The following is a 19,636-nucleotide window of genomic DNA, read 5'->3' on the forward strand; positions in this document are numbered from 1 at the left end:
AGTTTTATTATTAAGTGAGCTGCTGGTATAATTTAACAAATATATAGAATGGCCGGCGTGCCCCCATTGAGAGTTTTGGAACCCAAAGTGGTGTCCTTCTAGTCATCAAAGAAGATACCAATAACTTTATTGGATAGCAGAAAACATTCTTTTAATTTTTTTATTGTTACTGTTCATTTGCATACATTCTAATGTTTTTTTTCCTCTGTAAAAATATCAACAGAATGCTACACATCTGTTTTGTTTTACATTGTTGCTCTCAGTCAAATGCTATTTCAATGCCATTTAAATAAGGAAAATCAACTCAAAGAAAAGCTTTATGACAATAATTATGCACTTTATTATGAACCTCAATATTCTTACTACTAAAAAAACACACTCATGCAGCTAAGCAGTCATTCGCTTTGCAAGAGCAAGATATGTGTGCATCCACTGTTTCCTCCACATATGCACTGTTTGTATCGTATGATCTTGATGATAGAGGATCAAAAGATGTCACAGCAGTATCTGAAATAAACCGTTTACAAGCCGATAAATCAACTGTTGTTCATGGTAGCGTTTCAGAAAGCTTCAGAATATCATTTATAAACATATTGTACAATGTACATAGTTAATTCCAAGACTTGTTAACTAGATAAGTTGTGGGAAATACAGATTATTTATATTTATTGATTTGATTTTTCTTATTTAGAAAAATCCCAGGTTTGACTAAAAATAAATAGATTAAAATATAGTGTCATCAAAAACGTATTGGAACATACTTCTGAGTTACACTATATGGACAAATATATATATAATCATTGAATTCAGATGTTTCATTCAGACCCATTGTATAAAATCAAGCACCTAGGCATGCAGTCAGGTTTACAAACATTTGTAAAAGAAATCAATGAATTCAAGTGTGGTTCTTTCATAGGATGCCACCTTTGCAGTAAGTCAGTTTGTGAAGTTTTTTCTCTGCTAGGTACATCACAGTCAACTGTAAATAGTATTATTGCTAAGAGGAAGTGTTTTGGAACAATAGAAACTCAAACTCAAAGACCACTCAAAGTAACAGAGGAGGGTCATTGAGTATTGTAAAAGGCATGTTGCCACTGGACTTCGGAGCAGTGGAAACATGTTCCGTGGAGTGACGAATCACGCTTCTCTGTCTGGCAGTCTGATGGATGAGTCTGGGTTTGGCAGATGCCAGGAGAACGTTACCTGTCTGACTGTACTGTGCCAACTGTAAAGTTTGATGGATGAGGGATAATGGTGAGGGGTTGTTTCCCAGGGGTTGGGCTAGAACCCTTAGGTTTCCCCTTCAGCATAGCAAGACATTTTGGACAATTCTCTGCTTCCAACTTTGTGGGAACAGTTGGGGGGAGGCCCTTTTTTGTTCCAGGATGACTGTGCCCCAGTGCATAAAGCAAGGTCCATAAAGACATGGCTGGGTGAGTTTGGTGTGCAAGACCTTTATTGGACTGTACAGAGCCCTAATTTCAATTCCATCTAACACCTTTGAGATGAGATTGTGAGCCAAGCCTTCACGTCCATTATCAGTGCTTGACCTCACAAATGCTCTTCTGGATGATTGGGCAAAAATTCCCACAGACACACTCCAAAATCTTGTGGAAAGCCTTCGCAGAAGAGTGGCAGCTGTTACAGCTGCAAAGGCGAGACCAACTTCATATTGATGCCTTTGGATTTTGAATGACATTCATAAAAGTCCCTGTAGATGTAAGGCCCAGGTGTCCCAATATTTTGTCCATACTGTATAATGTGTGCTCCTGAAAATGATCAGATTATTGTAAACTTACCAGTAGGGACACAGCTAAAACCAACAGATTGCGGTACAGTGCCTCTGGGAGAGCAGCCTTCTCTGCAGCGTAGCACCGGTTCCACTGAGTAACACTTTGATTTCATGTCTCGCTTCATCTCTAGGTGTTGACGTTGTAGACTGCAGGCTGGAATAAAAATACCTTCACAACCATTTCAACACATGCGGCTCAGTCCCAATTGAAGCCCTTGCTATCTGCCCTCAGTCAAATGCATGACCAATTGGGATTTTCACTCAGCTACAGTAGTGTGCAAAAGTCTTTGGTAGTGAGAGGAAATGATGTTTGACTGACCTTCAAAATTGTATAAAACTATTATATTACGTCTCTAAAAGTATGTTAGCTTAACCATTTCAAACCTCTCCTATAATCACCACAGTATCTGCAACAACCACCCAATACACCCATGTATTTTTTGACTAGATCACTAGCACACCTCATATGGCTAATCAATACCTCACTGACTTTTATAAACCTAATTATTTCAATAATTAAGATGGTGGTGAAATTAAACAAATACATGGAATGACAAAGGTGCCCCTGATGAGTGGTTTGGAGAACGAAGCGGTGTTCATCTAACCATCCAGCAGGATATCAGCGACTTTTTGGAAAACAGAAGAAACTCCTGTTCATTTTTTACTCTTCGTTGTTACTCTTAATTTGCATATATTCTAATGTCAAAATGTGTTTTTGTTCTGAGCAAATATACACTTACTTTCCAAATAATCAACTTTCAGCTTTTCTTTTGACTGCCTAGGGCTTTTGCACAGTACTGTATTACATATAAAGTTTTATCATGTACAATCACAAATGCAGTAGATGATAGTTAATACCTTATATAATACCTACTATAGTAGACGGTTGCACAAAAAAAACTTCAAATGTTAATTAAATTTTAGATTAAATTAGATTTAAAAATCATATTGTAAACTAACTTCCGTTTAAAAGGATGACATATAGAGGATCATACTGTCTGAACAGTCTGTTCTGTCTAGTATCCATGAGGTGAGAAAGCTGAACGCGTGTCTGGCCATCTGTGATTTAGGGTTTCCGAATACAGCTTTGGTCTCTCCATCTGCTTGACCACATAAGCCGCATGTTGTCCTTTTCATCCCAGATTCAATCTCAACCTAATTTAAAAACAGGAAATTGCATTCCAATTCAAACAGTAATAATTTGCTGCAGGAAAAACACTGATTATTTGCTATATCCTTCAGATATATCTTACCTTTATAGTGTGTCCATTGTAATACAAACTATTAAGTCCTAGCGTTGGTGCTTCAATCACAATCCCTTTCTCAAATTTTATCAGTAATTGTCCTGTTTTAAAGAGTAATAATATTAAAATCAAGCTGCAAAGTTTTCCTGCGCGTCAAATAAAAATAGGCAGCAGGAAGATGGATGGATGGAAGTTTTAATTAGTACTTTTATGGCAGAATTTAACAAAAATAATAAAAACTAGAGAATAACATATACCATATTAAAAAAATTAATCAAAATATTTTAACTTACCAAGACATATAAAAATCTAATGCATAGCTTCTCAACAAATTTTAATCTATTATAGATTATATCTAATATACCGTCACAGAAATATATAAGGAGTACTACTATAGCTCATTTTTTATGGTGAAAATTACCTGATGTGTCTCTTATTGGCAAGGTAGACAGCAAGATGTTGGAATCATTCATTTTTAACTGAATGCCCGACCTGTAATAATTCATGTTGATGGATCTGTAAACAAATATATCGATATGTTATGAACAATTCAGATACTGCTATGAACACAATAATAACAGAATATTATTGAAGTTAATTGGTCTGATATGTGATATGTGATCTGGTACAGTAAATGGTCTTCACCCCACTGGTGTTTTGAGAGAGACTTCCTTTCTTCCACTGAAGTGCTCTTTCACTAAAACCTGGAACTTTTGCTCTGTAGTGCAGTCCTTGGCTAAAACGAGGTAGCAGTCTTTTGGCACAGCTTCAGTGAATCTGATGTTGTTAAAGGTTCTGAAGCGGTTCCCAGAAATTGTGCAAATACCTGTAAAATGCAAAAATGCATTTCTATTTTTGTATTCCCAGATGTTTCCTGCTTTATCGAATTTTACTTATTTTGCTTAAACTTGGCAGAACAAATTGAAACGTGCAGCTGCACTGCAAACTTACCTTGTATCTCGAGAAGCCGGACTGACGAGGAAATGCTTGGTCCCTGATTTTGCTGATTGCTCTCAAAGGGAAAAAATTGAAAAGGAAGTGGAATTTCCTTTTGATAAACTGTAAGCTGTTAAAAAAAAAAGACAAAGTTTTAAGGAACTTACGGTGTATTGGGAATTGCTTTTACATTGTCAGCGAAAGAGGAAAAAAAATAATTCAAGAAATGACTATCCAACCTCTGGAATCTCCATCCTGATGTGAATGCTTTCTGTAGTGGCCAAAGTCACTAAGGCAGAAATTTGCTTTTCTGGATTTTTTTCATGTATCTGAGAAAATCTTCGGAGTAAGGCCACACCTGGAATGTATTCTCCAACTCTTAAGAAGATAAGACATGCAATACAAGTATATAAAACCTGACTGATGTCACACAATCATTGGCAGTGGTATCACGCAGACACGGATACACTGACGGATTCAGGGGTCCTTGAACACGTAAAAGTACATGTAACATTTGGCAGGAGGGGGGCAAGGTAAGATTTTATCAGGGGGGCCTGAATTTCCAGGTATGCCCCTAATCATAGGTGTGCTTTACTCTCTGTATAAGCTAGAAAGACTATGCCTTCTCAGGTGTATTTTTTCCGTTTCATCTTTGTTAATTATGTAACTTCCAAGAAAAGATATAATATATTTTTACCTTTATAACTTTTATTTTCAGCAGTCAGATGGACTGATGTTTGTCATTATTGCTTCATTTGGGCAAGATTTTCTACATATGTTACATCATTCATACAACTAGGGTATAAAACTATATTTTTACCTCAGCCTATGGGGCTTGCCTAATCAGGGGTGAATTGTTATGTATCTCCATTATCTCTTGGCTTCTGATAAGAATGGCCAGCAGGAAAATGTGTATAGACTAGTCACACAGATTAGAAAGCTGTCTTTAGTTGCTGTTCTGTTTATGTTAAGCACAGTTGTACAATGTCAATCAGAATGTACCGCTTTCCAATTTCTTGCATGTACTCCGGCACATCTTCCCAGTTCACCATGGCATTCATGGATGGATTTGATCCAGGCAAGTATGATGTTTCAGCTGCTACATTCATTTTGTATGTCTGACACTCTGCACCCCATTGTAATTGCATCTGAAATGTATAAACGCACATATATATATATATATATATATAGTACAGATCATGTAATTATTCTATAATAATGAAATAATGGTTGCAAAATGTCCCTGATGACAGCAACAGCGATATAATTAATATGACATCAAACACATGTAATGATTTTAAACAAGGAATTAACATGAGTACCTTTGATTTGTTATTAATTCTATCAACATCTGCATCTACGCACAATCTCCAGTTGGCTTCTTCTCCAATTTGTGAAACCAGGAGCTGAATTTCATCCTTCTCGGCAGCTTGAGTCAAATAAACTGTCGTTTCATAACCTTCGGGTTTGTCATTACCACTGACTGCCAAAGCTGTCATAGTCAAAACAGGATCTGGTATGGAGCCCAGGGACTGCAGGTAAAGAGGGACAACAGTAATGATTACATTCAGAATTACATTTGAAATCATTATGCAATACGTCAGTTTCATATTAATCTGGAAATTTAATATATTGTACCTTGGATATTTGCTGACTGAGGAAAATTTTCATTGATTGACTGATACTTTCTGTGTTTTTGTCTGCCCCATTGTTTATTTCTATTTGTATTTTGTCAATCGGTTTATTTCTCTCAACTGTAAAGAAATTTATAAATGAATAAATGAAAGACAGGTAAAATAAAACATGATAATGTAATTAAGTTAAAAATTCCTCTGGAACCTGAAAATTTGTTCTAAATTTCTTAATGAATTGGTATATTAAAAATGATTTTCAGTCAGAATGGAATACATTTACTTTAAAAGATGTTTAAATGAAGATGAATATTTCCTTACCTGGCTCAATTGTAAATGCGCACCGCGTGTAGCCTAAGACATAATACAGAGGATATTCACTGAGGTAATGTGCTCTTTCTACATCCATTTCCATGCACATTGCTGTGGCATAAATGGTAGCTTTTGCACAAATCTTTGTTTGAAGATGGTCTACCTCCGACCAGCTCTTTGTCTGTTGGATACAGGATAACATACAAATACATACATATACGCACATGTGCTTTTTTTGCCCAAAGGTTTTTTTTTTTTATCACGAGGGACACACCTGCTCTTGGCCAGACTCTCCTGTCGTGTTGCTGAAGGTTTGTGGATTTTCCTTAAATTCCATGTGGTCTCCCACCATTGGAGTCATTTTAGCCTCCGCCGGATCTTCAATGTTTCTTGAGACTGCATATACATTGTAACTGCAAGCATTTACAGAATTATTCTTCTATTACCACCCAGTTTTTTGAATGTGAATTATTATACATCAATGTTTGAATTAGATGCACACTCAATGGCCACTTTATTAGGTACATTTAGCTAGTGGATAGGACCCACACTTGCCTCCTCAACTGCTTTAAGGGTTTAAGACTTTTCAGAAGCTATTCCACACACTGCTGTTATACTGAGCTGTTATTTTTGCCCCAGTGGTTTGCCTGTTAGCGTCAACAAATATGACCTTCCTCTGACTGGGTGTTTGTTGTTTATCATGCTATTCTCTGCAAACTCTAGAAACTGCAGTTTCTTAAAATCCCAGAAGGATTGCTGTTTCTGAGACACTGGGCCCACCACATATAGCTATATGTGTTTAGTTGCACCTACATGATTTTCTGTCTAGAGAAGCCAGATGTTTGCATTTCCAATCTGGTGTACTTAATAAACTGCATCTGAGTGTACATACAATGAGAAATGTATAATATGCATATATAGACAAAAAAAAACATACTTGAGAGACAAAATCTCTGTCCGTGTTTTCCAGGGAGGGGTATCCAGTTGGAATTTCATAGATTTTACATTCATTTTTAAAGAAAATTTCCATGGAACATTTAGAAGGCATGTACTAATTAATTCCGCACCAGACTGAACAACATCAGTGTTTATTCCATGAAAAACAAAAAGGTCTTTTGCAGAACTGCAAGAAAGTACAGAACGTGCATAAATATGCAAAATATTTGGTTTGATACTAGCATTTACAATATAACTGTAATATTTTTGTTCTGATACATTACCGTACATTTCCATCAGTTTCAAAGAAAATGTCAGCATCCAGTAGTTGACCCAGATTATCTGTAGGTGGGGGACTGATTGTAGATTTAGCTGGAGAAGAGAACAAAGAGTGTCCTTCTTTATTTGAAGTCCATAAAAACCTCATGATACATTATGTTACAGGTAGAGTGTATTTACCATTTACTGTGGAGCCTGTTACAGAGAGGTAGTATTTGCTAATCTCAGTTGGAAGGCCAATCATTGTTGCTCGTATGTATCGGGTTTCAAATATTAGATATGGCTTTGTCCAGTGCCATGCTATCCCATTCTGAATATTTTCTATCATATTCCAAATTGGACTCTCTTTTCCAGCTTTAGGACTAAGTGCCTGTAGATGTAAAACAAAATAATAAAATAAATTATCATGTGTTTCAAACACATCTGACACAAATGGTTATAAAAATGACACTTTACATTATTTATTAAATTTAGCATGATTTGAAAATGAAGCTATAAAAAAGAGCAAGAATGATCCATATACCTGAATGACACTTTGAATCACATCTTTGTTCAAATCAGTATGGAATACTTCTTGTCCAAAAACCCTTGCAAATGCAGATATTAGCGGTTGTTTCTCCGGTAATGACTGCCATTCTGAGAGCTGATAAAAACAAAGTTAATTTCCTTGCACTCTAGCCTAAATTTTTTTTTATTATTATTATTTGAGTGGATGTTGTATGCTAGTACTGCGTATAACCCATCTTACCATTTTTAATATGGCTTCCATAAGACTTGTGTTTTGTTTTTCATTAAAAATGGAGGTAGTCTTCCGGAGCATTTCCTGGATTCCTGCTGTATGGACACCAAACTGTAAGGAAGATTAAAATTAGGATGGACTTTATTGACATTCAACAGGAAGAACACAGTACACAGACACACATACATACTGTATAGTGCCAAACAGACAAGGTGCAAGGCACTACACAAAGTAAGCACTACTAATCTAAAAAGTATACAGTATACAAATAAAATACGTTGCATAACCGACTATTGTGACACTACAGAAATAAAAATGTAGTGTTTGTGGGTGTTAAAATGGATATATATATATTTTATATATATCCATATATATATATAAATCAAAATGAAAAACAGCAATGCAAAATACACCAAAATTGCAGTTACCTCTATGGTCTCCAGTATTCTACCAATAAAGTAGCCTTTCCATTTTGATATAAGCGTTGATGGAAAGTAGTTATTCACATTTTTGAAAATATAGATATCAGACGATTTCCCAATTAAAAAGTCATCTGAAAATAAGAAAAAAAACATAATACTGTACAATAATTAGCCTGCCATTGTTTAACCTTCAAAATGAGACATACAGCTTAATAAAGAACATCTCAAAGGAGTAAAATCATATGACATATTTAATAGAGTATTTGAACGTACCATTAAACCAATCAAAGTGTAGGGCTTTGCTGTAGTGGTAACTGAGGTGGCCCAGTTTGGGTTTAAGAATCTTAACGGCTGCATTGCAAGCTATGGATCTGTTATAGAAAAAAATGCAGACACATAAAGGTACATTTATGGATTGACACTGGATTAAATCTGAATATTATTAAGATATGGGCACCTACATAACACTCACAGAATGCGGTTGTCAGGAGTTTGGGATCTTGCAAGACCACGAATCAGAGAATAAGAGAAACTGGCTACTTGCAGATTGCTTTCTTCCAGCAAGAATGATGCAATCATTGACACTAGAGCTAAAGGTGGCTTTGTGTCAAACAGGATCAGACAGGCTTGCATTCGCACCTCAGAACTGAGGTTCTTCTGCATAAACAGGTTTAATGTGATTTCCTGTACCTGCAGCAACACAAAATTGAGATTTAATAACTTATAAACAAAACAGATACACTAAAATTCAGCAGTTTAATGAATATACTAAACTATGAACATTTATTACTTATAAATATCAGACCTTAGTTCACCTAAATGCTTGGTTAGTGGTTGACATATACTATTGGTGTGTAAACAATGAAGACCATCATAAAGGGTAAATTGTAGCAGGATCGTTTAATATTAAATTGGAAATATAAAGATCAAAGTTCATATCCCAGGGTGGGCTTCAATGTTGTGGCTAGGTACTTAACCTGAGTCGTTTCAATAAATTTTCAACCAAATAGTTTGCTTGGATAAAAGTGTTGCCGAAATAAGCAAATAATGTTAAAAGAGAATGTTTTTTAATTAAACGACAGGAGTCCCAGAAAAGATTTTGAACTATGTGCTGCTCAGGTTTGGGATGGCTCACACGATGTGCATCTCTGACAGCTAAGTGTCTGAGGGCCTGCACAGCTGCTCTCTGGACCCGAGTGGAAACAGACACGACTGTCGGAGAGACGCCTGGGAGGAACTTCATGATAGTTTTGATGCTGGATAGATGGCCTGCATTTCCTATCGCCTTTAAGGATCGGATCAAATCCTCCTCGTCACTTCGAGAAAGGCTATCAGTGGCCAGGTCCAGCAGTGGCTGTGAAACGTGAGATCAAATCATAATTAATTGCACTCGAAAGGCCCATCCCCGGCAGTGTTTGAGTAGAACAATACTTTAATTGTTTGTTAATGGCACTTACCTGCACAGCAATCACTGGGCAGGGGTCAATGGTACCACAGTATCTGTAGACTATAGATCCATAAGACAGAAGTACGGTGCTCCACAGCAAGTCACTGGATCTACTGAATGGCATTATCAGAAATTCCTAAAAAAAAATGGGGTGGAGGAATTGGCCAATTTGACACTGTGTAAATGTAGATAACATCAATAACATTAATAATAAACATACTATTATTAATAAATTATGAATATTTTATGATAAAAAAGAATTATTCTCACAAAAGGTACAGTGCTTTGTTACCTTACACATTTCTACAGTTTCAGAATTTGCTTCTAAATGGTTGAAGGTCAGCAGAACTGCCTGTGTAGCTTCGTTTACTGAAAGATCCCCCCTTTGAAATCTGTTTATAAGGAATCTGACGACCCTGGCATCTGAAACTTCGGCTATGACGTCCAGCAGCCATCTCCTGTAAGAACACGTAGTGAGGGGGCTTTTAGTTTAATTTGTCCTTTACCAAAAAACAGGAAAAATTATGCGAGATTATATGGTGAGAATATTGTACAGGATTTTGGCTGATTGGGCAACCCTTTTTGTTCAATAAATTAATGATCCTGAATACAGCAAAACTGGGCAAAATTTATGTTTGTGAGGCTGATATCAAGGCAAATGTTGAATGTCTCTTGTTTTGAGAAATCCCAGAGGTAGAGATTTAGACAATTTCAGTTTTCTTGAACCTTGCTTTGATACTTCGTATGTTGTTTTTCGTGTTTGGTAAATGCTTTTTTTTCTCGTTTTCTAGCATGCATTGAAAAAGTAAAATGTTTAACATTATGAAAAAAACCAATTTCAACAATTTGTGTTATATAAACATATATCCATCCATCCATCCATTTTCCAAACCGCTTATCCTATTGGGTCGCGGGGGGTCCGGAGCCTATCCCGGAATCAATGGGCACGAGGCAGGGAACAACCCAGGATGGGGGGCCAGCCCATCGCAGGGCACACTCACACACCATTCACTCACACATGCACACCTACGGGCAATTCAGCAACTCCAATTAGCCTCAGCATATTTTTGGACTGTGGGGGGAAACCGGAGTACCCGGAGGAAACCCCACGACGACAGGGGGAGAACATGCAAACTCCGCACACATGTGACCCAGGCGGAGACTCGAACCCGGGTCCCAGAGGTGTGAGGCGACAGTGCTAACCACTGCACCACCATGCCGCCCCTATAAACATATATATATATATATATATATATATATACGTACACATCCTACATTTTATATGTATATGATTTACTTAGTCATAAACAGAAACTGTATGATCGCCAATAACCTATAATACTACATTCTGAACACGGCTTAAGAATATGTACAACATGTACCGTTTATGTATTATTTCTTAATCGCACTGGGTTACATGCAATTTTATTAATGTAATAAGAAACAGACATAAAGCTACCTGTGCTCAGAATTTCCCAAATATTTATTCCATAGAGTTTCCATATTATCAAGCGTTACCAAGCGAAGAAGTTGATATAGTTGGAGAATATCTGCAGTTGTGGAGTTGTCAACTTGTTTAATGTTAGCCGCTACGATGTGTTCGATTAATTCCGAAATCTACAGAACATACAAATATATTATACACAAACAATATACAAAAGTATTACTTCACTGCATCAGTGATCATGCGATCATGGTCTAGCAGACCATTAAGCCTACCTTTGCCATTAGATCAGTATTTTTGTTTAGCTGAAGTGGAATTTGATTCAATTCAGTCCCAAATTTGTATATTTGATTCCCTCTATTTTGCATTGGACTTGCAGATACATTACCCACACTGTCTGTAACACCAATCAAAAACACCTCTTTTCTAAATGGAAAAAAAAAATGTACGTTAAACATAGAATGTGATTCATTTATTCTTATGATGCATAAATGATATAACGACGGTTGTAAAAAATGGAAGTGGGTTTCCTTACGTTGCCAGTAGTTTTGAATTACCTCCCTTTACATTAAAAGGGGAGAACAGCTGATTTTCCTCAGCATAGACCTTTGTTATAAGGCCACCGTCTTCAGTAGGTCTGACATTATACTTGTATTTAACAATTTCTACAATATTATCACCTCTCTGTGAAAGAAGAGAATACGTAACACTTTTAAAATATGTTCAGAAGCACAATGTTGACCTTCAACATTGATTACCTTGCAACCTTGGAAAATATGACATACCTCTTTACAATCATTATTTTCAAGTGCCAGTGCCAGTCCTTTGTATACTGCTGCCTTTTCTCTGCAATTTTTCATATCAACTATCCGAGTGACATGCAACTCCTTAGAGTTTAAGTCTTCCTCAATGGCATAGTTACTCTGGCAAAGGCCGTGGATCCCAAGCTATAACAAAAATGTAAGATAAACTATTTCTAGCTGGCAGTCGCTACAGATACCATCATCAAAATGTATATGCAAAACTCTGTTTCAGTTCAATATACAGTAAACATGCCTTATCCTTCAGTAAATTTCATTTCCATCATTTTTATATGATTTGATGTTTAATAAAATACCGCTCACAGTTACGGTAGCTTTACATTAACTTTTATGGATTTAAGTAAATAATATGGAGACGTACCTCCTCCAGTTCATAAATGTTCTGTGTGGTCTTCACCGTAACTTGCAGAAATCCAAGAATTCCTCTTACTATGTTAAGCACTGAGTGTGAAACTTCCACTGGAGCCTGTAGATCCCCAACCTGACCTCTGACATACTCAAACATAACAGGCTGGGTCAACTCTGCTGCGACCCTTTGGCTCAGCTTCGGGGAGGCGACGAATGAACTTTTTCCAGGGATGCCATTGAATTCATCGAAGGTCAGATCGTTAATCTATTATCAGCAAGATTATTATTAAGTTTGTCAAAACAACAGAATGTACATAAACCAATTTAAGAAAACAGTCAAAACATTTTTTGTTGATTTCATCATAGTTCTTCCTATTGTATATTCAAGATTAAGAAATAGTTTTTTATTATTAGTAAATTAATAGCTGTCAGTTTATCAGTATTCAGTCGTTTATTTGTATGTACTTCTTATTTTCATTTTATTTATTTTTAAGCTCTTGGATCATTTCTGAGACAACTGAGCAGTACACAAAGTTTACACTTTTTTGTATGTTTATATATTTAACTTTATAACAGAGGAGCTCATACCTGAAGAAGGAAAGTCTGATCCGATACACCAGTGATTTTAAGTGAGCACTGAATTCTCACGCCTGATTCGGCCAGATCTGGCCTATCACGTCCAATAGTCAACACCCCTACATATTTGTACTCATAGGTCTTTTTTGGATTTAAGTCCGGTACTGAAATATATTGAAAACTGTATTACCTAGTAATATAACACTTTACAATCCATCTATACGATCATCTATAAAGCTATAAATGCAGAATTCTTATCACATTCCTGCGGATATTAATATAAAAAAATATATATATTATTTTATAATGACTTACCATAATTGATACTCTGACAAGCTGAAATTGAAGGAGAATTTGAAACATTATTTAATTAAGAATTATTTACTGAGGTACTGACCGAGCATTATGAAAGCAGCTTACCAGCCAAGACCACACATAGGGAGAGCAGGAATGTGTGCATAGTGAATTGCTGAAATGCAAGCCATGAGTCTTGGGACACTGTTTAAGTACTGACACCATCACATGGTTCCACTTGTTTACCTGTGGCTTATCATATCGGCTTAGATCGGTGGCTCTCAGCTAGTTCAGCTCCAGCACCTATATTTTAACTTGGTCATTAAGTCACAAATCAAATTTGTAATATGTGACCCATCACCTCGAAATGAGTCTTACAGATGTATTTCTACCAGTGTGACTTAAGACTCATTTCGTGGTGATGGGTCACATATTTTGGACCAAATTCACTTAAAAAATCAGGGAAGCATAGTAAATCAAACATCAGGTATCCCATCTAATGTGGCTGGTGGTAAAACTGAGGGCATGGCAGTGTAATTTGCAGACACTCTGCGACCCACTGACAGCGGTGACAGGAATCGCCTGCCTTACATGTCCAGTCACTACGCCTCTCCCCACTGAAAATGATCCTGGAACCTACCAGTTGAAAGACAGTGGCTTACATCACAATATTAACTTCATGCAATGTGACGAAATTACTTTGTTTTATAGTATCTTTTCTAAGTTGCATTTTATTAGAATCCATTTGCTGTGCATCTCCTTTAAATCCGATTCTTTAAAATTATTTTAAAAGATACTTTGCACGTCACCTGAAAAAGAAACATTGTGCCCAAGTGAAGCCCTTATGTAAATGTACACGAGGACACGAGGACGGAGGTGTGCTGGTTATGTTAACCCAGCAAAATGTCATTGTGACATTCAGCCGCTTGGCTCCAAAGGAGGACATGACAAAAGCAAACAACTGGATATCATTGAAAGATGTTTTTTTTTACGATGTGCTTTAGTCTTAGAAGTATAGCTGGAGGGTTAATTTATAATTTCCGTACCACCATATGTTTCAGTAGAGTAGATGATGGGGTGTGGGATGGTGTGTGGGATGGCGTGTGGGATGGTGTGTGGGATGGCGTGTGGGATGGTGTGTGGGATGGCGTGTGGGATGGAGTGTGGGATGGCGTGTGGGATGGTGTGAGGGATGGCGTGTGGGATGGTGTGAGGGATGGCGTGTGGGATGGAGTGTGGCACAGAGACTTAGGATCCTGGGCCTGTGATCAGTTGTTCTCAAGTTCAAATCCCGTGGTTGGGTTGAGTGATTTCAATGTTGGCTCCTTGAGCTCCTAACCCCCAATTTCTCCTGGGACTTGCTGACCTTGCTCTTTCAATAGAATGTCACTTTGGATGAAAGTGTCTGTTGAATGACTAATGACGGCTTGTCACAAAAAAATCACTCAAACATGAAGTTTAACATTGTCTCTGTATCTCTGTAAACCCGGGGGCATCCTTTGACAATGCTGGATGAATGCAGATGTTAAATAAACAATAAAAGGCCCAGAGTTTCTGCTTTGTGTAAGCATTTTTGGACTGCCGTTTTGGTGTACATTCTGTCTACCACTTCTTGACTATAGCCTGTAGTCCTTAAAAGCTTCTGCCTTTCACTCTTCATCTGTTCCATTTTTTTTCTGCTGCAGGAATCTGTTGCTGTGACCCTAAGTCAGGTTCAGCTATCCAGGGCCCTCTGACTAATAGCTGTTGTTTTGCAACACATACAAGGATGCATTACGTCTGCAGAAGTATGTGCTGTGTTTAATCAGCATTATTTTCATCAGCGTCTAAACATCTCAACACTGGTGACCGCTAACACTGCAACCAACACTGTTGATTGGAGAATGATCCTTTGTGTCATAGCTTAAAGTAGGGACATTCTGGATGCAACCATAGGGAAACGGAAGTGCTTTATTTATGCACAAAGAATGCACCTAAAGCCCTGCGATGGGCTGGCCCCCCATCCTGGGTTGTTCCCTGCCTCGTGCCCATTGATTCCGGGATAGGCTCCGGACCCCCCGCGACCCACTGGGATAAGCGGTTTGGAAAATGGATGGATGGATGGAATGCACCTAAATTCATTTTCCAAACTGCTTATCCTTCTGGGTCACGGGGAGTTCGGAGCCTATCCCATCACAGGGCACATTCATACACCAGTCACTCACACATGCACTCCTACGGGCAATTTAGCAACTCCAATTGACCTCAGCATGTTTTTGGACTGTGGGGGAAAATGGGAGTACCTGAAGGAAACCCCATGACGACATGGGGAGAACATGCAAACTCTACACAAATGTAACCCAGGTGGAGACTTGAACCCGGGTCCCAGAGGTGTGAGGCTACAGTGCTAACCATTGCACCACCATGCCACCCCCCTCAACTCATGCTCAATGGTATATATAATGTCATAATGGTAAAGACAGGATCGTGTTTAACTGCTCGTTCCAATACCAGGGATTATCCCTGAAGGAACAATTGTTACCTGGTCCAACCCTTGGTTCACCCTTATTCAGTGTACTCCTTATGTTCCGGCAGCATGCGGTAGCAGTGAGTGGCGATATTAAAGGTATGTTCCACCAGGTGCGTCTCCTTCCCACCATTATTGATATTCATATGGCGAAAGATGCATAGAGAGGATGAGACCACTATTTATGAGTGGCAGGTGCTGCCCTTTGGGACAACTTGCAGCCCTTGTTGTGCTGTGTATGCCCTCCAGCGACATGTACATCTAATCTGGCGGATATAGTGGACTTCTCCTTCTATGTGGACAATTGCCTCCATAGTACTCCTACCCCCGAGGAGGCTAGAGATTTGATTGATGGTTTACGACAGCTGCTAGCAGAAGGAGGGTTCGAGATCAGGCAGTCCTTCCGTCATTGAACACCTCCCTATGGAGGCCCAATCAGCTGGCAGTAAACACTGGTTGACATAGAGCAGCTCTGACCTGCAGGGGCCAATCCTCAGCCTGCAGAGGAACTGCCTTGATGGCACAGGGACTGAGCTTCAGAGACGCTCCAGCCTATTTTGCCGAATGTGTATAAAACTCTTGCGAACCAGTACGACCCACTCGGGTATATCATTCCCTTTATCACCATAGCTAAAGTTCTCATCCAGGACCTCTGCAAATGCAACCTTGAATGGGATGACCTGATCGAGCCTAAGAGCCTTCGTGACCGGTGGCTCGCCTGGCTCAAAGAACTCCCAAACCTACCTCACCTGAGCTCCAGCCCCCGGTAACATGCTATCTGCTACTTGAGAGCTGCACATCTTTTGTGATGCTTCAGAGAGAGTGTATGAGTCAGTAGCCTACTTACGCACAATGAACAAAACCAGTGAGGCATATGTCAGTTTCAGATCAGTGGCTAGATCTAGAGTAGCCCCCAAGAAGCCCTTGTGATCCAGTGCGAGCTGGCCATCTCCCTCCATAAAGTTGTCTTATGGTCCGACTCAACTATAGTGTTGTATTGCCAGCGTTAAACTCCCACGTCAGTGTAAAAGTGCTACCCTACCCAACAGTGACATAGGTGATATTTTCTAAAACTTGTTTTATAATTATCGGAGTAACAACACAAAAGTAATGACAAGCCGTTTTAGCCGAAAGGAGTGCATATTACAGTTCATTTTAAATAAAACACAGGGTTGCCAACTTGTGTTTAATAAATTCAGCTTTGTTGGTATAAATTTGCACTTCACTGTAAAATAAACATAAGAAATTTTGCCATGCTGGGAGACAGGGAGTTGGAGGGCCCCATGGAGTTTTTCACCTAGGGCCCCCAGAGTCCCTAGAATCACCTCTGAGAGTCTGTAATACCCTGTTGCCTTCTTCTAAGTTGTGTGCTGGGCCAGAAGTATTAAGGTGTTGGATGCCAACAGACTCAACAAGCTGATCATGCAGGCTGGGTCAGTTTCTGGGGAGGAGCTGGACACTATCGGCAAAGAGGAAGATGCTGTCCAGACTTCGCTCAATCATGGACAATCCTGTTCACCCGTTTCACCATGTTGTATTTGAATGGAAAAGCATATTCAGTAATAAACTCCTCAACATAAAATGCTTCACTGAGAGCCTCAGGAAATAATTTCTTTCAACGGCCATTAGATTGTACAACCAATCACTCCGGGCACGTATGCAGTATTGCCTCTTTCCATAAATTTATTTCCAAATAATTTTATTACCATATTCATGAATTTACTTATTTGTTTTTATATAAACATTGCCATATTTGGTTTACTATGGAGTCGGTGACTACAAACAGTTCCCTCTTGGTTAATGAAAGTATTCTGATCATGTTTTTGATTCTCGTTATGTACAGGCTACTGCATCTCAAACCGAGTCTTTCTTTTTAGAAAATGTGTTTATTCTTAAAAGTAATTAAATTTGATCTGTAAGCTGAGTAGTGATTTTAAACATTTGTATCTGTTGTCAGAATATACACTTTTATTTAGAAATTTGTTCGTTGAATATAAAACAAATATAGAAAATGTGTATTACAGTAATGTTTAACAAGCCGAGCAAACAATCCTTTGCCCTGAATGATCAAGGTTCACCTCAAAGAAAGGAGAATAGTGCCACATGGTGGTCATTCAAATTATTGCATGTGCTGTGCTTAAAGAGATGGAACGAACAATCTGGTGTCAATGCTGTATTTTAAGAGTCACTTGTAAACTTGTTAAATTGTAAAAAAATGTAACACATATCTATTTCAAACAATGCATCATTTTTCAACTAATCATCCGGACTGCATGTTAGTTAGTGTATTTCTATTGGAATAGAAAATGTACCTTATTTCTCTATATTTTGAAAACTACACATTTCTCCATGCATCTATGAATATATCAGAAATTAGTTTCTTGGCTATTTGCAATTTACTTTGTTAGTGATACTCAACCAAGATTTAATGATTATAAGAATTACTGGTTTTCAAAAGCAAGAGTTGTACAAGCCCATCACATTCATTTTGAAGTCAAATTAGCACTTGTTGTTAATTCACAACACTGCATGAATTACTCTTAAGCAACAGCGTTAATGCAATATTCAAACAATATTTTCTTATCTGAGAGAATTAAATGAACATTTTCTTACATATTTAGGATCGATAATGCTATTATTACATATGGCGTTATTTTCCCCACTTTCAATAGTAGTGTCTGCTAAATGTAAATGTAGTAATTCCAGATATAAAAGAGCAAATTAATTTTTTAGAATTATTTTAATGTAGGTTGCATGTCTGTCCATGTTGTACCACAAGCTAAAAATGTTTAGGTTCCTAAGCCTACTTTGCTACTCATGAATCACACTATGAAATTCAGTGTGAGTAGCCCCACAATGTAAGTGCTAGACCAACAGTATGGGGATGGAATTCAGTGTGTTTGCTGTACAGACACTCCTCTACTTACGAACTTTCAACTTATGAACTTTCAGACATACGAACAAAGAGGACTTTAAGTCCAAATTGTGTTCATTGGGCTCCTGTTTCCTGTCCGCCACATCTTTTTTATTCTGGGCACCAATTCCGCCTAGTATAACTTCTAGCCGCTACTCCCGCCGCACAGCAGCGTAGTATGCATACTCCCAACAGCCTAGTTCTTTGTACTTGCGTTTACCCTTAAAATGATGTTCAATAACGACTTATGAATATTTCAAGTTAGGAATGGCCGTTCGGAACGTATCTTGTTTGTAAGTAGAGGAGCGTGTATTACCAATTAAAACGGTATAGCAGAGATACTGTATTTAGGAGCTAAGATGTACCCATTAATATTTTATGGCACCTGCTAATCAACTTTTGCTGTTACTGTACAATGCAGTCAAGCAACCAACTGCCATTCATAATACACCCAGGTGAAGGCCCCACAGCAATTAAAAATAGTTCATTTAAATTGGAAAAAAAATCTACAAAAGTCTAAGTCACATATTGAAGAGCTCATTTTTAAATTTAATGCTAGCATTTCATTATATTATGTTATGTTCTATACTTTATCCTTACATTTTAATCTTGCGGAAAGGTACTTGATGCAACTAGAAATAGTTTGTCCATTAATTGTCAGAGATAATGAGCAGGAATTGTTTGCAGATATCTCTGGATTAGGAAATGCAAGAGCTTTTTCCTTTATCTGCAATATGCTACGAGCTGAACACTTGGAAATTCAACATAAAAAAAATGCATGACCAAAATCCTGCAAGTTTCTTTTGGTGAGAAAGCATTTGTTTTGTTACTTGAAAAAAGGTGCATTGATTAATAGTCGTGTATTTGTTGTGTTCTGCATATCATCTCTGCATACCCTCCTTAAAAATGCAGAAAAAACGTTTTATGAGTTAACCGAGAACTGAGACAACTGACCATTAATTTAGGAAAAGAAATGACAGTGTATGCTATGAATG

The 19,636-nt window shown here is 37.9% G+C and overlaps 1 protein-coding gene across 1 annotated transcript; it reads right to left on the minus strand.

Moving 5' to 3' along the window:
- Positions 1-296: 296 nt before the first annotated feature.
- Positions 297-13,331, minus strand: vtg3 (vitellogenin 3, phosvitinless). The gene is made up of 31 exons (XM_048977660.1): positions 13,325-13,331; positions 12,940-13,091; positions 12,365-12,616; positions 11,968-12,129; positions 11,718-11,866; positions 11,458-11,608; positions 11,198-11,355; positions 10,031-10,196; positions 9,749-9,874; positions 9,427-9,645; positions 8,764-8,981; positions 8,565-8,662; positions 8,298-8,422; positions 7,879-7,980; positions 7,654-7,773; positions 7,311-7,500; positions 7,136-7,223; positions 6,853-7,038; positions 6,190-6,328; positions 5,925-6,096; positions 5,611-5,726; positions 5,295-5,504; positions 4,975-5,120; positions 4,212-4,350; positions 3,988-4,102; positions 3,682-3,862; positions 3,458-3,552; positions 3,046-3,137; positions 2,788-2,947; positions 1,800-1,946; positions 297-507 (listed from the first exon to the last, which is right to left on the minus strand). Exons 1-31 carry the CDS (start codon positions 13,329-13,331, stop codon positions 380-382), a joined length of 4,509 nt encoding a protein of 1,502 aa, XP_048833617.1. The 3' UTR covers positions 297-379.
- Positions 13,332-19,636: the final 6,305 nt, after the last annotated feature.

The sequence above is a fragment of the Brienomyrus brachyistius genome, chromosome 15 (assembly GCF_023856365.1).
Source record: "Brienomyrus brachyistius isolate T26 chromosome 15, BBRACH_0.4, whole genome shotgun sequence".
Lineage (NCBI taxonomy): Eukaryota > Metazoa > Chordata > Actinopteri > Osteoglossiformes > Mormyridae > Brienomyrus > Brienomyrus brachyistius.